The 20,290-nt window shown below is 37.7% G+C and overlaps 1 protein-coding gene across 7 annotated transcripts in view; it reads right to left on the reverse strand.

Moving 5' to 3' along the window:
• Positions 1–20,290, reverse strand: part of STXBP5L (syntaxin binding protein 5L) — a 171,748-nt gene that overhangs the window by 9,243 nt on the left and 142,215 nt on the right. For all 7 annotated transcript variants that reach the window (XM_081138285.1, XM_081138283.1, XM_081138282.1 and 4 more), the window contains 4 exons: positions 11,960–12,130; positions 9,680–9,919; positions 4,499–4,859; positions 2,529–2,694 (listed from right to left, as the gene is read on the reverse strand). In XM_081138285.1, coding sequence (XP_080994411.1) covers positions 2,529–2,694; positions 4,499–4,859; positions 9,680–9,919; positions 11,960–12,130 — 938 coding nt within the window. The remainder of the gene's footprint in view (positions 1–2,528; positions 2,695–4,498; positions 4,860–9,679; positions 9,920–11,959; positions 12,131–20,290) is intronic.

Below are 20,290 nucleotides of genomic sequence, written 5' to 3' on the forward strand. Positions count from 1 at the left end.
ACCCAGCAGGAGCTACACAGCAAACCGTAGTTGGCTGCTACTTGTGCTGGGATTGGAGGTGTCCAGGAGAGGCCAAGTTATGAGCCAATGCAGGCTGCCGCTAGTGCCAGGCCTGGGGCCACTTATCAAGCCGTGCTGCTGCTTGTTTGAGAGATTTTAGGAAAGTCCTAAGTATAAGGCTTGAGAGGCCACTTGCGCAGAAAAGCCCCTGGAAATGGCCTGGATGAGCTGCAGGTGGGAGGGGCGGGGCCTCTGGGAATCACGGGGCGGGGCCAAAGGCGTGAGTCAGGTGCTGGGGATTCAAATATGGCGTCTGCCTGTGTGCGGGGAGGACTCGCCAAAGGAGCAATGGCCTCTGCCAGCTCCTCTGCCTGGGAGAAAGCTGCGCCTCCAGCTCTCGCCTGGATTTCAGGCAGGTTAGTTCCTCCCCGAGTGTCCCAGGTCCTTTCAGGCTGCTGCCCGGCGCTGGGCTCAGAGGGAGCACGTCTGAGTGAGTTTGTGCGCGGGCCCTTTAGGAGGAGCTGCTGGGGCTCCCGCAGCCTCTGCGACCCTTAGAGACAGTCCCCACTGGTTTCACAGCCCGGAGTTGTGGGGACGTCTCTCCAGCCTTGGAGCCCTGGGCTGGGGGCCTGATGTGGGGCTGGGACCCCTCACTCCTCCGGGAAACCCCCACCGCTGAGATTCCCTCCCAGGTTTCAACCACGGCACCGGTGTGGGCCCGCGGCTGAGTCTCTGCGATTCAGCCCCGACCCGCCGGCGTCTCCACCCTTCCTACTGGTCTCGATGCTTCTTCAGTTCCCTGGTTGTGGGGCTTCTGTTCAGCCAGATCTCAGGAGGCTCTGAGTGCTGGTGGTTCTGTATTTTAGTTGTAATTTTGATGTGGTTGCGGGAGGCGGCAGGTGCAGCTGTTACCTATGCTGCCATCTTGTTTTCCTCTCCCTACCTTCAGTCTTAATTGCTCAAAATTAATTGCCATACGGCAACCAGAATATTAGTTTCAATAAACAAATTTGCTAAATCTTTTAAATGACTTCCTGCTGCCCTGGAGATAAATGCGATGCCATAAGAGGCTTACAAGGTCCTCCAAGCTCTGTTTTTGACTCGTTCTCCAGCACCATCCTCCACCCTTTTCACTTCCCAGCTCTGAACTTCGTCGGTAGTTTCCTAAACTTCTGGGTTTCTGCCAAGGATGTCATTGCCTTTTCCATCCCCAGCCACCCATTCCCGTGGGAAACTCCTACTTACCGTTCATAATCCTTTTCTAACTACCCCCCTCCCCCCGCTCATCAACCCAGGTGCCCCTCTTACATGTCCCCGCAGTACCAGCACAGCCATCCATAGACGGCTTTCCCACAATACTGCGGTGGTTTGCTTCTCTCTCTCCACTAGCAGGTAGGGACTTGTATCTTGTTTATTACTGTATTCCTAGAGCCTAGCCAAGTACCAGGCATACTATAAAAATTCAGTAAGTATTTGTTGAAAAACAATAATAGTATTTATTATTATTTATTTTAAAAACTTACTATATTCCAGGCACTGTGCTCAGTGCTTTATATGAATTCTTCCTTGATTCTCACAACAATGCTTTAAGGTAGAGCATACAAGTAGGTTAAGTAAAATACCCAAAGTTATACAAGTGGACAAAATACAACTTAAATAGTTCAGAGCTCATACTCATAACCTCTGTGTTATAATTAATGGACTTTAGTTTTCTTATTTGTAAAATGAGGGGATTGAACCAATGAAATTTCTAAGATATTTTAAAAAATTTTGTGACCACTTTTAACTAACCCAAGGTTATATAGGCTTTGATATTTATTCTGTTTCTAGGCTCTGCTTACTGCTATGATCAAAGATAAATGCCCAGTTCTAACACACAGAATAAATATATTTATTTTGTATGCCTCTTAACCAAATTAAGTTTTCCTCAAAAAAAGTGCATGAAATCCCCTAATTGTATGCAAAGATTTGTGTGTACTGACATATTCTCCACCTGGAGGGAGAGTTTACAATCTTTCAGAGCATTCTCCACAGGCACAAACAAAACAAAACAAATTAACCATTAATATGCATAATCTTTACATTTCCCCCTTGTTCTTATTTTTTCTGTGTACACTCAGAACCACACTAGAACTTGGTAGGGTCACAGTGATGAACATAATATTCAAGACATATTCTAGGCAGGGCATATTTATTGTCTGGCCCAATAAAATCTTAGCTTTAATTTTTTATTTTTTTAAACAATACTTGTTTATAATTGATTTTATTTATTTATTTTTTATTTTTTGAGAGAGGGAAAGAGAGAGAGAGAAACATTGGCTGCCTCCTGCACATGCTGACCCGGGATTGAACCTGCAACCTGGTATGTGCCCTGACGGGGAACTGAACCCACCACCTTTTGGTGTCTGGGATACACTTCAACCAACTCAGCAGGCCAGGGCAGTATCTTAGTTTTTAGACATCTCTATCATTCTCTCTCTTTCTACAACCATTCCAATGTTTTTTTTTTATAAATGTACCTGACCTACCTGTAGATTATCACACATCTCTTGGCTGTACGTTAACCGCTGAATTTCAGTAGGAGAGACGAGGTATAATGCCTGTCCTTCGTTGGTAAAACAAAACGTCCGTGCTATCCTCATGTCTGTCAGTGGCAAATAATTAACATCCAACATTGGGCGAAGACTAGGTAGGCTGCATGGAATAAAAGCAAATCCACATATCATATTCAAATTGTTGGAAGTTTATTTCTCTGTACAAAATTTGCAGATCCTTACAGAAAAATAGTAATTTTTATACCACTATTTTATGGTTGTTTCTTTTTAATCTCTTGAAGTCTCAGTGGTAATAAATTGATTTTGACATAAAAAATCATGGGCACAGTACTTCTATCTTAATCCATCTAGATACCTAACACATGTCTTTGAAGAATGGATTAAATGCAGTGGGCAGAAATTTCAGGATACTTTTGCAGCATTTCACAGCTTCCTACAATATGGTCATAGTCTTTGGTTATGGCAGAAACACTACTGCTAGAAAGTGCCTGACTGCACACTTGGTCTCTTAAAGCAAAACTCCTGAGTCTGAGGAGGTTATGAACTGATGGAGACATGGAGTGGGTCCAGTTCACTGTGCCTGGGAAGGGAGCAGCTTTGCTCTCCATTCCTTTATGCCCTCAATACGCAGGAAATGAAAATTACCTATGACCTAGGGCACCTGCACTGAAAGCACGATTAACAAATCTAAGCATGGCCAGGGCTGTAAGGGAATGAGAATAACTTATAAATAACAGATGAGAATTTGCACATCCAAATGAATACCACTCATCTCCAGTGTCTTACTGAATGGTTATATGCTTATTGTAATGTTGTGGCCAATGATTTCACCTAACTTCATCAGACTGTCCCTTTGGATAATGTCATTAGAGCCAATTTTACAAACTACTGAAAAAAACCAGTCTCATTGCTTTTAAATTACATCTCTAATGCCAAGAGGAGAAAACTAAACTTGTAATTATATCTCAAGCTTCAAAATTATCCTACTAATTCCAATATGCACAATGATTTTAGATTATCCCAGATCATAAAACCAGCACCTTGAAAAAAGTACTAATATCTCATCTCAAAGTAGTTTGTAATTACAATTTAAACCCTAGAACCTTACCGTGTAAAATGGGACCTGAAAGATGTGCTGTTGGTAAAAGCTTTTCATAGGGTTCTAGCACTGTGCTGTCCAATGTGGTAGCCACTAGCCACATGTACCTATTGAGTAGTTAATATATGGCTCATCTGAATTGAGATGTTCTGTAAGTGTAAATTATATTCTGGATTTCAAAGACTTAGTATGAAAAAATATATATTAAAAAGCATATGTTATGGCATTTCAAGTAATTAAGCTCCTTAGGATATGAGTCCAAAACAAACCCAGTTAAATAGACACCCATAATAGATTCAGTCAAATTAATAGGTGGTGGTGGGGAAAAGGTTAATTCATTAATACATGTAAAATGGTGGATGCAAATACTACTTATTTTCTACATCCTAGAGAAGCTATAAGGATCAAATTAAGTGCTGTATGTAAAATTCTTGCGTGGACTATGAAACATAGTAAAAGTAAGTTCATTTATTTCCCTTATAGTTTATTCATCTTTATATTTCCCATGCATAGCATAGCTTCTGGGAGATAACATATGCTCAATAAATACTTGCTGAATGAATGTGTAAATGCCTAGAAATCACTCTTTCCTTAAATTCCTTAATGTCAATTAAAATATATATTCACAATGCAAAGCATGTTTTAGCCAAAAAAACCCAACAAAACAAAAAATATAAAAGCTAAGCTCTTCTGAAATTATAGAATAAAACACTGAAAAACATAATGAAACAAGGATCTCAGGTTGCTTCTTGGTAACATCTTGCACGTTACACGTATACTTCTCAGAACGGCACCTTGTTGGCACTGTTGTGATTACCATATAATTTATAAAGAAGGCAAATACCTCATTATCATGATATGCCCATTGGCACAAAAGCATGCCAAGCAGGCACTGTTACACATGACCACCATGTCTGCTCGCAGTATAAAAGATGTCTCAGTGATGTTATGAACGTAAAGGCAAGTCTGAGAAGGCAGTGAGAAAACTTTGGCTTGTTTTTCTGAGCAGATTATTGTATACTGATGATCTCCTGTTTCTTGTGACAGAGAGGGGCAGTTCATGACCAGTTTCCTTCTCCAAGATTTTTCATTTTCATCCATGCTGTTTGGGTCCCTCCAAACTTCATATGGTGGTTGCATTAATCCACCAGCTCGATCCATACAGGAGAATGTTAGCACAGCTCCTTTCAATGAGAGGAATGTACCTATAAAAACAATTGCATATCATTGGCATGTGAAATTCTTTCTGGAACAGCTGTTATTCATCTATGGGCAATCAATATTTTATGTTATGATAATATTTGTCTATTGCAATAATATACACGAATAGGTAATTTGTGAACCCATCAATTGCAATAACTTGGAATCATAGAATATTGTTCTAACAGGAGCCTAAGACATCAGCTTGTCAAATGCTCTCATTATATTAATAAGAAAGTGGAGACCCAGAAAGATGATGAGACTTGGTCCAGGTCTCATAGCAAGTTAGTTGTGGAGCCTGGACTAGAATTCAGGTTTCCTGATTCCTAATTCAGTGTTCTTTATTTATACTATATAGTCCCTCTTAAAATCCTTTTTTAAAAAGCAAATTTTATAAAATATGTAATTTTTATTTATTGAAACAACTTCAACTGAAAAAATAACATGCCATCTGATTCCACTTCTTTCATAGACTCATTCACTAGAAAACGCTTTTTAAAAAAAAATATATATATATATATAGATATATATCTATATCTTTATTGACTTCAGAGAGAGGAATGGAGAGGAGAGAGAGGGGAAGAAACATCAATGATGAGAGAGTCCTCACTGATCAGCTGCTTCCTGCAGGACCTCGACTGGGGATTAGCTTGGAAAGTGGGCCTGTGCCCTGACTGGGAATCAAAACACGATCCCCAGGATCCTAGGTTGATGCTCAACCGCTGAGCCACGCCCAGCCAGGCTAGAAAATGCTTTTTTTCTTTTTCTGAAATTGAGCCCTCAGAATAAATTTAATTAAATTTTACAACCTAGAGCAGGGGCGGGGAACGTCTGGCCGGTGAAATCATTTCGCCTGGCCCTGCCAAGGCAACTGCAGGTGGGATTCGAAATTCAATAAATCTAGAAGTTTTTTCATAACTAATTTTTAAGCTGATAATTTTGTATGACCCGTGAATGATGTTATAAATATCCAAATGGCTCTTGGCAGAAAAAATGTTCCCCACCTCTGCTATAGGGAGTCAATAGGAGAGACTATAGAGACCATGGCGATATAGGCAGAAAGGTTGGTAGATGTGGTGGTAGCAGCTGTTGAAGTTCTTATCTGATTGTTTCCATTTTCTCAGTGAAAGAGGACACGTTATTAGCTGAGATTGAAAACAGTGGAGGAGGTACTGGAGGTATGAGGAGAGTGGAGAAATTACAATTGTTCAAGAGGCTGGGAGAGAGAACAAGAAAACCCAGCAACACAGGAGCTCACTGGAGGTTATTGATGGTTTATTTCAAAATGAGACTGTTAGTGTGGTTATATATTTTCTCCAGCCATATTCAGCTACACAGGTGTAGAAATAAAGTAGGCAGAGTTAAATCTAATCAGGATTTTGATTAAGCTTACTATGCATGTGTGGTATTGTGATTTACAGTAAGTATGTCTATAGTAAGTATGGGCTTCATCCCTAGTTCTGGCACAGAGCTCCTAAAACCCTTGGAATTTCCTAAACTGTGGCAACAACACAGGTGTCTTTTGTTATGTTAATGAGGTGACTTGGCCCTCACTTTAAGAAGGGCTAGTTGCCAGGGGAACCAACCACGTGATTAGAAGGTTGGTCTGTGGGAGAGGGGCCTGAGATTGAGTTCAATCACCAATTAACTCCATGCCTGTGTAATGAAGCTTATAAAACCCCAAAAGGAGGGGTTTGGGAGAGCTTCCGGGTTGGGGAAAGGTGAGGGTGCCGGGAGAGGCATGGCACCTCTGTGTCCTTCCCACTTACTTAGCACTGGCATCTCTTCTACCTGGATATTCATCTGTGTCCCTTCATAATAAACTGGAAGCAGCAAGTAAACATTTTCCTGAGTTCTGTGAGCCCATGTAGCAAATTAATCAAACCCAAAGGAGGGGTCATGGCCTCAGATTTATAGCTGAAGTACAGGTAGTAACCACCTGGACTTGCGACTGGCCGCTGAATGGGGGTGGGGGACAGTCTTATGGGACTGAGCCCTTAACTTGGGGCATCTGACATTATCTCCAGTGTCAGAATTGAGTTAAATTGTGGGACACCCAGCCAGTGTGGAAGAGAATTGCTTGTTGTGGTAAAAACACCTCCACACCTCTTGAGTAAGAAGTGTTGTGTGTGGCAGTGGTGTGGGAGTAAAGGAAGTCGTGACGCAGGAGAAGCACAGAAGGAGGGACTGGGCTTTTCCCTATAGGAGGGAAGAACTGTAGGGTTTTCCATCCCAGCCTGTGAAGTTGCATTTGTATGACCAGCACCACCTGGGAGTCTGTTAAAAATGCAAATCTTCTGACTCCAGCCCAGACCTATTGAATCAGAAGCTCCAGGGTAGCACCCAATAATCTGTGCTGTAAAAACCCTCCAGTGACTCTGATTCAGACCACAATGATCCTACTAGAATGGATCCTCTAGATGTGTTCCCACTCTAAATTTCAGTGGTTTAGTGATCTCAAATTTCCATATCATTGATTAGAATTTGTTGTCAAGATAACCAAGATAAATTTATGTGAAAAGATTCCTTAAAAAAAGGTGGGGTTTTCTTTGTTAAGAGGTTTTTGATTACTGATTCAATCTCTTTATTATGGGTCTGTTCAAACTTTCTTCATGATTCAGTCTTAGTAGGTTATATGTTTCTAGGAATTTATTCATTTCTTCTAGGTTATCTAGTTTGTTGGCATATAATTTTTATTTCTGTGGTATCAAATTTAATGGCTCATCTTACATTTCTGATTTTGAGTCTTCTCGTTGTTTTCTTAGCCTAGCTAAAGGTTTGTCAATTTGGTTATCTTTTCAAAAAACCAATTCTTAATTTTACTAAAAAATGGGCTAAGGGCTAGGAGAATTGTGCGTATTTCCTTAAAAATTAGAACTCTAGTAAAATATATGTTCTCATTGTGAAATAAGTTTACAATTAAAAGAATCCTCTGTATCTAAGAGTTTGTTTCTGTTTTGTTTGCTCATTCGTTTCGTTTTTTAGATTCCACATCTAAGTGAAAAGGTGCAGTATTTGTCTTCCTTTGTCTTACTTCACTCAAACTCATAGATACAGAGGACAAACTGATGACTGCCAGATGGGAGGGTGCTGGGGGAATGGGTGAAAAAGTGAAGGGGCCTAAGATGTATAAGGTGCCATTTATAGAATAAGTCATGGGGCATAGAGAATATACTCAATAACATCATAATAACTATGTATGGTGACAGATGGTCACTAGACTTATGGTGATTACTTCATAAGGTATATAAATGTTGAATCACTAATGGACACCTGAAACTAATATAATGTATGTCAACTATAATTAAATAAATTTCAAAAATGATCCAACTAGATTAACTTTTAAAATACAATGCATTTTATAGTCTGAATTGTTCCCCCATTCATATGTTGAAGCCCTAAACCCCAGTCTGAGGGGTTTTTTGGCACTGCATTTGAGATAGAGACTTTAAAGAGGTGGTTCCGTTAAAATGAGGCTGTTAAGGTGGGCCCCAATCCAGCTGACTAGTGCCTTTCTAAGGAGGAGAGGTTCGGACACACAGACACCAGGGGGTACATGCATACAGAGGGGTGGCCATCCGTATGTGAAGAAGAGGCCTCAGAAAACACCAAACTTGCCAGCACCTTAATTTTGGACCTCTAGCCTTCAGAAGTATGAGAAAATAAAGTTTTTTAAGCCACACACATACATTTATGTGACTCTGCCACACTAGTAGAGAGAGCAGACTCTCCCACCTACAGTAAGGAATAATTCATGTATATGAATGTAGCATACCAGTTAACAAAGAAAACACTTTATCTAACCTACCATACCATAATATGTATTCTTTTAAAATAAAGTCCCTTATGCTATATATTAATTGAAAAATATTTTACTTAAGAAATGTTTTTCAGATAATTTTTTTTTTTAATCCTCACCAAAGGATATTTTCTTCCATTACTTTTCAGAGAGAGAGTGGAAGGGAGGGAGAGAGAGAAACATCAATGTGAGCGAAAAACATTAGTTGGTTGCCTGCCACATGCACCCAGACTGGGGTTGGGATCGAGCCTGCAACCGAGGTCCATGTCCTTGGCTGGAATCAAACCTGGGACCCTTCAGTCCTCAGGTTGATGCTTTATCCACTGAGCAAAACCAGCTAAGGGCTTTCAGATAATTTTTATCATAAATAGGAAAGAGAGATAGTAAAAGTTATTAAGAACAAATTAAAAATATTAATGGGAATAACAGAAGGAATCTCACTCGTCTTTTCTTTGAGAGAAAAAAGATAATTTAGGTAGGAAGAGAATACTATATATGCTTCAGCAACAATACTCGTAATTTAGGTCAAGGTCTCCAGGCACTAGGATAAAAAGGAAATAAATTGTGAAAAGAGATGAGAAGATTGTTAAAGCCTTTAGAGAGCCACCTCAAAGCAGACCCCTTCTAGCTTAATCACAAGTTCTTCAAGGGTGATATGAAAACACTCATGGACTCTGATCTGCCATAGAACTTTGGAGACATGCTTCATTTATTAAAAATAACTTTTTAACTTTTGCATTGAGGTTTTTCTTCGGTGCTTCTCAGAAACTTATTTCCCAAGGCATTGGTTAGGCTGGCCGTTCCAGTTTACTACCATAGAAATGGTTGTGCTCTTTTACCCTAAAGGAAAGGTAAGATGTAATAAGACAAATGTTGAAATAGTATATGACTTATGAAATTCTCAGTACTTCCTATTACACAGAATACTTAAGATCTTTGCTCCAGATCAATACAAATTAATGTTTTACAATACCTTATACCTAAATTTTAAAAAGTATCAAAGAAGGAATACGTAAAAACTCTTACCACTTGGCAAAACCGTGACTGGCTCTGTTAGTCTTTGTTCATCTGCTGAAGGTAGGCTCAGGGAGATGATTAACACCATTCCCAGACTAGTTCCAACAAACAAACAAGGAGACACAGTAGAGTCATTTTTCCGAGCAAAGGACTCCATGAAGTACAGTGCTGTAATTGCTTCTTTAGAATCTTTGTCAATACTGGAGATGCTAGAGCTTCTAGAACGACTATAGGAATTTTCTCGGCTTTCTGTGGAAATTTACAAGACAAAAATTAACTGCTAGTGCATTTCCAGAAAAAAGTAAAGTCAGCCTTACTACATGAAAACCAAAATTATGAGGGGGGAGTAGAATCTGATTCTTTGGTAGCTCAACTGGAAGGCAGCTTATCCAGTTCACTAGGTTATTTTGAAGAGGAAGAGACTGAAGTCCAGAAGTGTAAATCACAAGCAGGGCTGGGACTAGAACTTGACTCTCCAGTTCTCCAAGATTTTCTTGTAATCTAAACAGTAATAGTTACAAGAATTTCTGGTACCATTTTAATTAAGCTTCCCTTCTATCTCTCAATTGTTGGAAGTATTCCTAATGATTTCTTGGCAATTTCCACTTACTGACAACAGTGTGGCTACTAACCCCAAGAGGCACAAATGTTCTACGGCAAATACATTCCCCTAATGCAATTTTTGGTTTTGCTATATCTAGAGTAATTATAGTTGCAAAAAATTGAACTATACCAAAGAGCAAATGTTATCTTCCTGAACTAGTTACCTGCTGCCTACCTTGAATCCAAATTCAGTCCTAACTGCATAGGGCCAAATAGGAGCTATGGACAGTGCAATCCGTTGATAGTGGTAATCTTTCTGAGAGGCTTCAGTCCACTTATAAAACACAGGATGGTTTCAGGTTCTCCTGCTAATCAGCACTTACACAGTGTGCACATCCCAGCAAGCATAGATCACCACCTCAGTTAAAGGGTATTAGGAAGGTTGTATTCTTAGAAACTCCAGAGTACAAGTTCCTCATATTCTCCTTTCTATTGCCTTCACTCTCCTTTCCCTCTTGATAGGTAGAAATGTAACTCATTTTTGTAAAGGAGACTAAATATAAATTCCTCAGACTATCCTTTTTCTAAAAAACAAAATATAATATTTCTAATTTCCCCCTTCTATCCCTCAGCAAGTTTATAAACAATTGTTTGTAATAGAATTTAGAGATGAGAATAAGTTTGGATATAATCTATATATTATATAGATTTGGAGACAGACACAAAGTTAAGTAATTTTCCCAGAATAAAGCACAAGTTAGAGGCAGAAATAACTAAAATTCAAAATTCCCAACTCTCAATCCAGTAATTGAGTGCTGCTGCTTTTATAACCTTTACATTTTGCTTCTATTATACCATACCTAGCTAATATGTTCCCCTAATTTTTCCATTCATGGTTCATCAATATTCAGTGTTGCTACTCATAGGCACCTGTGATAGAAAGATAACATTGTCTGCATATCCACGGACCAGATTTAGTATGGCATAATATTAAACAATAAAAACTAAAAAATTTATTTTTAAAATCTGGAGAATAATATAGATCACTGTTATCAAATTTTTTGAGGGGTGATAAGTGGGGAATTACTTTATAGCACAGAATTACCATAGCAAATCTTTCCAAGATTGTTTTTTTCTCTCTCTCCACAAAGTTCTTTATCAGCAAGACAGTAGCAGCAGTTATAAGATTCCCTCCTTTTTTCCCCTCTCTGAAATGTCTGGCCTTCTGGCTCTTGTACTTTACTCCCTGCCCCCACAATAATTCCAAAAGTAAGCAAATAATCTGTTTTAAAAAACATATGAAGAAGGAAACTGTAAACTCTAGAATCCAATATCTTGCTTTTTTTGGGTCACATGCACTAGAGAGTTGAGAAATTAAGGTTGCCAGACATTAAGTAACTATTTACAGATAGAGACACTAAGAGGCTTACCACTGAGATGCAAAGACACTCAATTGTTACTGGGAGTGTAGACAACAGATTAAGGCATAGGTCTCCCGTTGTACAGAGGGGGTGGGAACCTACCAAGAGGTAGAGCAATTTTGGTTTTAGAGGTGAGGAGAAGGTGTTGCACAGAATGGATTTGGAGTCACAGCCACAGCCCAACCAGGCTCTGTTACTTATTGCCTGGAGTTGACTAGTTGTTTCTTTCTTTTACACATGACCTCCATCTCTTGTCTGCCAACTCCCTTTACCATGGTATGTCAAATTTTAATTATATCCACAAAAATTTGTATGTTTAACCTACCTTCTGTTGTAACTGGTAAAGAAATCTCCATGCAAGCAGCTGACTGTGCTTTTCGAAATGGTGGTCTCCCAGGACCCCAGCGATTTACTTTTGAAACATCAGCACTAGAAAGACGTTTTCCAGAACTGCAACTCTGAGAAGTTGGACTTGTGCAGTGTCCATTTACATGATCTGTACCAAGAAGAAGAAGGTGGCATAAATATCATAATTAAACCTTAATATAAAGGAATTCAAGTGTGTAGATTAATAAATGAAGAAGAGTGAGAATTCTTTTTGTTCAAACCATATAAAGATAGCTAAGTCCTGGTTATTTTAAAATTTAGTCACAATTTCAGTAGTTAGCCAAAAAAATCATATTTATTAAATATAAGATTCATTTTTAAAACTTGACTAGTTAACATAATTTAATATTCTATATCCTCACGGTGTATTCTACCATTTAATGGCAATACAAAATAGGTTATAGTACTAAACTTTCTTTTGATTAATTTAAGTAAACACCTATTTATAGAAGTTTTGGAAGTACTTTAGGTGCTTGTAGATTAAATTATAGAATGAAAGCATCTTACTGTGTACAGCTGAGAATGGTTCTTAAGAATATTCACTCTTGTGTTAGACTGCCTGGCTCAAATCCAAATTCTACTAGTTTTACAAATTATTGAAGTCTTTATGTTTTAGTTTCCTCTTCTGCAAACTGGGAATATTATTATCTGCTTCATGGAATTTTTGTGATAATATGTGTTACATGCAGGAACACTTCCTGATATATGGTAGACTCTGAACAAAAACTATGGTAGTCTCTAACACTGCTCATTTGTAAGATAAACTACTGTTTATTTAGAGCATTATGAGTTTAACTCTGTTTTGATATAACTTAAACACTTGGAAATAACTACAAAAATGTCTTATTTTTCTTAATGCTAAAAAATATTTGAAATATCTCATAGTTCTGCAACGTTCAGAATGCATTTTAAATGTTCTTGTTTGGTCCTTCAAAGGACAAAAGAGTTAAATGGAGAATTCATGCTTACTATCCATGTTGGACATGGGGCACTGCCACTCAGTGTTCCTCCATTACAGCCTTTCTGTAATGCAGATTTGAAAACTTAAAATCGTGCATTTCCTAGATTCCCTCATAGCTCGTGCAAGGATGAGAATTAGGTTTCACTATTTGAATGCACTCGAATGCTTTACTATATTTTAAAAAGAGAGTTAACATTTATTGGATAGTTTAAGTGCCAGGCATTTTATATACATTATTCATTTAATCTTTACAACAACCCTGAAAGGTATGTGCTTTATTATCCTGATTTTGGAGATGAGGAACCTGATGCTCAGGAAAAAAGGATTCAGAAAATTGTCCAATATTACATAAGTAGTATTCACAGAGGCAGGTTTCTAATCACGATTTTTTCATTAAGTGTCTATATGCTGAAAAGCTGGGACGCAGGGTCACGTTAAATTATTTGGTAGGGTTTAGGAGTGGCTTGTGTAATGCATAATGCACACTGAGATCCAAGCCCTTTAGGGCCAGTCATCTTCCACACTAATACAGATCTCAGAAGTCCCAGATTTCCCAGGTGGAAAGGCAGAAATATCCCACGAAGGTTAGCCATGGGGAGGCTGAACTCAAGAGTTTTACCTCTTGTCCACTACCAACTAGTCTTATAAATAGGAAGAATTCTGAGGGCAACAGCTTGCACTAACAAGAACTTAGAATGAATTAGAAAATGGCAACTACTTTGATGGTACAAATTGCAAAATAAGTCCCCTCTGCCCCTGGTACACCAGTTAGAACAAGTTGCCCCTTCCTCAGATGTGATGCCTTGCTCTGCGCTTGTCCAGAGGAATGTGGGATGACACAGCCACCTCAGCCATATATGGCAGAGCCCTAGGAGTAGTAAAATTTGTTTACTTAGCCAGGACCCCTTGCACTTGCTAAGCCAAAGCCCCTGCCCAGCTATTACCATCTCTTGCTGGCTGTTTCATGTGAATATTATTTCAATTTAGCTCATAACAGGGCAGTATCAATTATTAGATTACTCAACATGCTAGTCTTCCTGCCCCTTTCCCACAATATGCTGTAGTGACCAAATTTTCCTCAGGTTCTCATGTTTGACTCACAAGGTCCAGCCAGCTTAAATAACCATATATGGGCAGCCCAGGGTTTTTGGTCACATATTTCTGTTTTCAATAGGGCTGATTAACTTAAAGAATTTATTTTTGTACTTAAAATTTTAAAATAAATGTAAGTAGATTTGCTTGCTTTAAAACTTTTTTCCTACCATGCTAAATATTCTAGATATGAATACAAAACATTTAGAAAGAAATTTGGTCATAGCCCAGACACAGTCATTATGGAAATTTATGATAAAGAAAAAAATGCTAAAAGTAAAAAATAAAAAACCCTCTGGGAAAAATTATTCACCACAGTTTTAGTACTGAAAGATAAAAACTGGACACCAACTATCCTTTAAAATTGAGCATAAAATTTTAGGTAAATTGTGGTATATAATCACATAACAGTATGACCTTTAAAAATGTTTCTGAAGTGCTGAATAAGTTGAAACATAAAATATCTATGATATTCTATGTTTTGGTAAACTCTTGTTGCATAAAAACCACTATAAATGTTACTGATGTAAAGTAACTATCATTATATTATGTTCATAGATTCTGTGGGCCATAATTTAAGCAGGCTAAGGCAAGGTGGGGATATTATATCCATGATGTCTGGGGCCTTCACTGGGACTACTTGAATGGCTGGGGGCCTGGAATACTTTAGAGGCTTCTTTACTCATATGCCTGGGCTAGAATGATGCAAAGGCTGAGTTCAGTTGGGACTGCCAATTGTGGCTTCTTCAAGACGCTTGGGCTTCCTCATAGCATGGTGACCTTTCAGGGCTTCTAAAAGTCTGGCAATTAATTTGAAAATGGAATGGAAGCCATGTTTCCACTGCTTTGGTGTTACTGCAATGGAGACTTTGTTTTATTTTGTTTTGCTTTGAAAGCATCTTTCCATCACAAGCTTTTTGTATGTCAAGAAGCAGTTGTAGTAGATTCTTGATCTTATAACAATATGCTCTTCAGTTCAACAGTTGATTGGCAGTAGTCTTCTGATTCTTTGCTTCTAACAGTAGCAAAGGTGTCTGCTCCCCTGGTGTCTGTCTGGTGGCCTTATTCTGAAAGTCATACCTATAGGCCAACCTTAGAGTTTACTTCTACTAATCTTTCAGTGATTTGATAAGCACCTAGTTTCTTGTATTAAATCACTTTTTGCATTAACACAACCACAATGGTTTCTGTGTCCTAAAACTGCTCCCTGATTACAAGGGTGCTTTAGCCCAGGTCTGGAGCTCTATGCTACACAGAGAAAATTCAACATTCTAAAAATGCAACTGTAAAACAATAAGCACATTAAAGCAAAAGGGAAATTGTTATTCTTTATTTTACAGAAAGATACCCAAATTTTAAAATTTTACAAGCTTCTTTAAATTAGCTGATTCTATTGTGCCTTTACATCAAGATTTGATTTAATGTTTTTAATTGTATAAAGATACAATGATTTACTGAAAAATGGCTTTTTGAATACAATTGAAATTATTTTTAATATATCCCTTGGGAAAGCTTAATAGAATATAAATGAAGATTTAATTTAACACTTCATAAACTAGTCAGGTTAAACACACTTTTTAATACACTATACAATTCCTAGAAAGTAAAAAGTAGAAGAAAAAAAGTATATTATGCCTGTGCCATAGAGGGTGATTCTGGGGGGAAATAAATGTTGAACATAATGCTAAATCAAAGTAAGTGTTGGCTTTTAAAACTAATGAAAGTAAATGAAATAAAGATTACATTTAACCATATAAAATACAGCCGGTATTAATTGGTTAAAATGTTTGAAAACTCATTATTTTGCCTTTGCTTACTTTTATTGTTAAGTGATAGATAACTCTTCTTTCCCTCCTCTTCCTTCTTAAATCATTGGTTATGTAACCCTAGTGGGAGGACAAGTTGGTTTGTTGATTGATTTAATGTTGGTTGTTTGCTTGATTAATTTGCTTAAGCAGGAAAAGAATTTATTAAAAGATACTAGGCAGCTCAAACTCTCAGGGAGAAACTTCCAGGTATACTCAGATGCTTTGTAGCCAAAAACAATTCCTAACCACGCTGGAGTTGAGTTATTTTTAGTTATCCATTCATCAATTCATGGACATGGGCACTTAGGATGTTTCCATATCTTTGTTATTGTCAATAATGCTGAAATGAACACGGGAGTGCAGATATTTTTTTGATATCCTGTTTTCATTTCATTTGCATATATACTCAGAAGTGGAATAGCTGGATCATATGGTAGGTCTATTTTTAATATTTTAAGGAACCTCCATACTGTTTTTCATAGTGACTATACCAGTTTACATTCCCACCAGTAGAGTTTCCCTTCTCCACATACTCACCAATACTATTTCTTTTTGATGATATCCATTCTAACAGGTGTGAGGTATTATCCCGTGGTTTTGATTTGCATTTTTCTGATTAGTATGTTGAGCACCTTTTCATGTACCTGTTGGCCATCTGTATGTCTTTATTGAAGAGTATGCAGTTTCTCTTCCCATTTTGAAATCAGATTTTTACTTTGCTGTTGAGTTGTATGATTTCTTTGTATATTTTGAATATTTATTTTATTTATTTTTGTTCAAAATATTACAGATGTCCCTTTTTCTCCCCAATGACCCATTCCACCCGGTCCCATCCCCCTCCCCAGTCCCTCTCCACACCATTGTCTGTGTCCTTGGGTTGTGCATATGTGCATATAAATTCTTTGGTTAATCTCTCCCCCTCCACCCACTCACCCTCCTCCATCCCTCCGAGGTTTATTTGTCTGATCCATGCTTCTATGTCATTGAATCATTTCTGTTCATCAGTTTATTAAGTTCTTTAGATTCCATGTGAGATCATGTGATGTTTGTCTTTCTCTGCCTGGCTTATTTCACTTAGCATAATATTCTCCAGGATACGAGATCCTTCTTTACAGCTGCATAGTATTCCATGGTGTGAATGCCCCACAGCTTTTTTATCCACTCATCTACTGATCTTAGCTTTTGTAAATTGCCCTGCTATGAACATAGGGGTGCATATATTCTTTCTGATTAGTGTTTCAGGATTCTTAGGATATATTCCTAGAAGTGGGATCACTGGGTCAAAAGGCAGCTCCATTTTTAATTTTTTGAGGAACCTCCATACTGTTTTCCACAGTGGCTGCACCAGTCTGCATTCCCACCAGCAGTTTACCAGGGTTCCCTTCTCCACACCCTCGCCAGCATATGTCATTTATTGATTTGCTGATGGTAGCCATTCTGACAGGTGTGAAGTGAGACCTCACTGTGGTTTTAATTTGCATCTCTCTGATGATTAGCGACATTGAGCATGTTCTCATAAGTCCCTTGGCCATCTGTAGGTCCTCTTTGGAGAGCTGTCTATTCAGGTCCTTTTGAATATTAATCCTTTATGACTTGCAAATATTTTCTCCCATTCCATAGGTTGCCTTTTCATTTTGTTGACTGTTTCCTTTGCAGTACAAAAATGTTTTAGGTTGATGTAGCCCCACTTTTTAATTTTTGCTTCTGTTTCCTTTGCCTTTGGTGTCAAATCCAAAAAATTATTGCCAAGGTCAATGTCAAGGAGCTTACCTCCTATTTTTTCTCGATTTATTGTTTTAGGTCTTACATTCAAGTCTTTAATCCATTTTTAGTCAATTTTTGTATATGGAATATAGTGGTTCTGTTTCATTCTTTTGCATGTGGCTGTCCAATTTTCCCAACACCATTTATTGAAGAGACTATCCATTCCCTAGCCAATCTGCTCAGTGGTTAGAGTGTCAGCCGAGGACTGAAGGGTCCCAGGTTTGATTCCGGCCAAGGGCACATAACTAAGTTGCAGGCTCGATTCCCAGCCCCAACTGCAGTTGTTCCCGGGCTGCAGCTGTGAGCAGGCACAGGGCAGATGGACAGCATGTTGAGCATTGTCATCTATTTAAACCACCCAGAGCTAGCAGTAAATTCAACACTACAGTTGGATTTAGCTGTTTCCCTCAACACTGCAAACAAATTTTGCTTATAATCCATTATAATCTTATGAAACTACCATTGTATATGTGGTCCACTGTTGACCAAAACGTTATGTATTGTCTTTGGAGAACTGTCTGTACAAGTCTTTGGCTATTTTTGAATCAAGTTATTTGTTGTGGAACCTCAAGAGTTCTCTGTGGATAGTAGACCCTTATCAGACATGATTTTCACATTTTTCTCTATAGTTTGTCATTTCACTTTCTAAAGAATGTACTTTGATGTGCCAAAGTTTTTAATTTTGATGAAGTTGAATTTACCATTTTTTTTTTCTTTTGGGGATAGTGTTTGTAGTGTCATATCTAAGAATCCATTGCCAAATTCAAGGTCATGAAGATTTTCCCTTACGTTTTCTTCTAAGAGTTTCAGATCTTAAAAGTTAAGTCATAGACCCATCTCCATTCTTTTGCACATGGATTTCCAGTTTTCTTAGTACCATTTGTTTAAGAGAGTATTTTACCACCACTGAATTGTCCTGGTAACTTGTTGGAAATCAATTGGTCAGAGATGTATGGTTTTATTTCTGGACTTTCAAATCTATTCCATTCGTCTATATGTCTGTCTTTATGCCAGTACCACACTGTTTTGATTACTGCAGAAAGTTTTGAAATTGGGAAGTATAAGTCTTCCAACTTTCTTCTTCTTTCTCAATATTATTTTTGCTGTTCCTGCTCTGGCATTTCTACATAAATATTAGGATAAGATCTTTCATTCTGCAGAAAAAAGGGCTAGTGGTATTTTGGTAGAAACTGCACTGAATCTATTTGATTTTTTTGGGTGGTATTGATATATAAACAAAATTAAGTCTTCCAAGTAATGTTTTTGTATTTATTTATCTTATTTAATTGCTTTCAGCAGTTCTTTGTAGTTTTCAGTGTAGAAGTATTACACCTCCTTGATTAAATTCATTTCTAGGTATTTTATTCTTTTGAAGACTTGTAAATGGAATTTTTAAAAAAATTCTTTTTCACAGTGACGTAGAAGCATGGAACAGAATAATGAATCTTGGAGGGAAGGTGGAGGTGGGTGGGGAGAGATTAATTAACCAAAGAATTTATATGCATATATGCATAACCTATGGACACAGACAATAGTGTGGTGCAGGCCTGGGGCAGGGAGTGGGTGTGAGGTGGAAGGGGTAAATGGGGAAAAAAGGAGGCATCTGTAATACTTTCAACAAGAAAGATAAATTAAAAAACAAAACACTAAAACTAAAAAGAACCCAAAAAACCAAAAAAAACCCCCAACTACACTGTTCCAATAATGGTTTTCTATTACCATTTATAAATGTATTGATTTTATGTTATGTCTTGAAAAAGTACAAGCATTATTTGGAATAAGTTTCAATCTTTGAAGAAATACACGAGAAAAAAAATTCTTTTTCAAAACATTCATTCTTGATGTATAAAAACACAACTGATTTTTGTGTTTATCTTATACTCTGCAATATTGCTTAATTCATAAATTAGTTATAGGTGTTCTTTTGTAGAGTCTTTGGGATTTTCTATATATAGGATCATACCATCTGTTAATAAGGATAGTTTCACTTCTTTTCCATTTTGTATACCTTTTATTTCTTTTTCTCGCCTAATTTCTGTGGCTTTTATTGCAATATGTAACTTTTGTTACAATACAGAAGTGGTGAAAATGGACATTCTTGTCTTATTCTGGAGGAAAGATTTCAGTTTTTTATCATTGAGCAGGATGCTGTCTGAGGGTTTTTCATGAATGCCCATTATTGAATTGAGTAAGTTCTCTTCTATTCCTAGTTTTCTGAGTATTTTATCATAAAAGGGTGTTCCATTTTGTCAAATGCTTTTTGTGCATCAATTGAGATGATCGTGTGTTCCCCCCCTTCATTCTATTAGTATGATTTTTACATTATTTCTTTTCTTTTGTTTTTGTGATAAATCCCACTCAGTCATGGTATTTAGTCCTTTTAATATGCTGTTGATTTTGTTTGCTAGTGTTTTGTTAAGAATTCTTGCATTTGTATTCATAAAAGATGCTGGTCTCTAATTTTATTTTCTGTGTTCTTTGTCTAGCTTTTTAAAACCAGGATAATGCTGATGTCATAGAAACAGTTAGGAAATGTTCCCTCCTCTTCTATCTCTTGGAAGAGTTTGAGAAGGATTGGTGTTAATTCTTTAAATATTTGGTAGAATTAACCAGCAAAGCCATGTCATCCTGGACTTTTCTTTGT

The sequence above is a fragment of the Miniopterus schreibersii genome (genome assembly GCF_964146895.1).
Source record: "Miniopterus schreibersii genome assembly, chromosome: 5".
In the NCBI taxonomy this organism is placed as follows: Eukaryota; Metazoa; Chordata; class Mammalia; order Chiroptera; family Miniopteridae; genus Miniopterus; species Miniopterus schreibersii.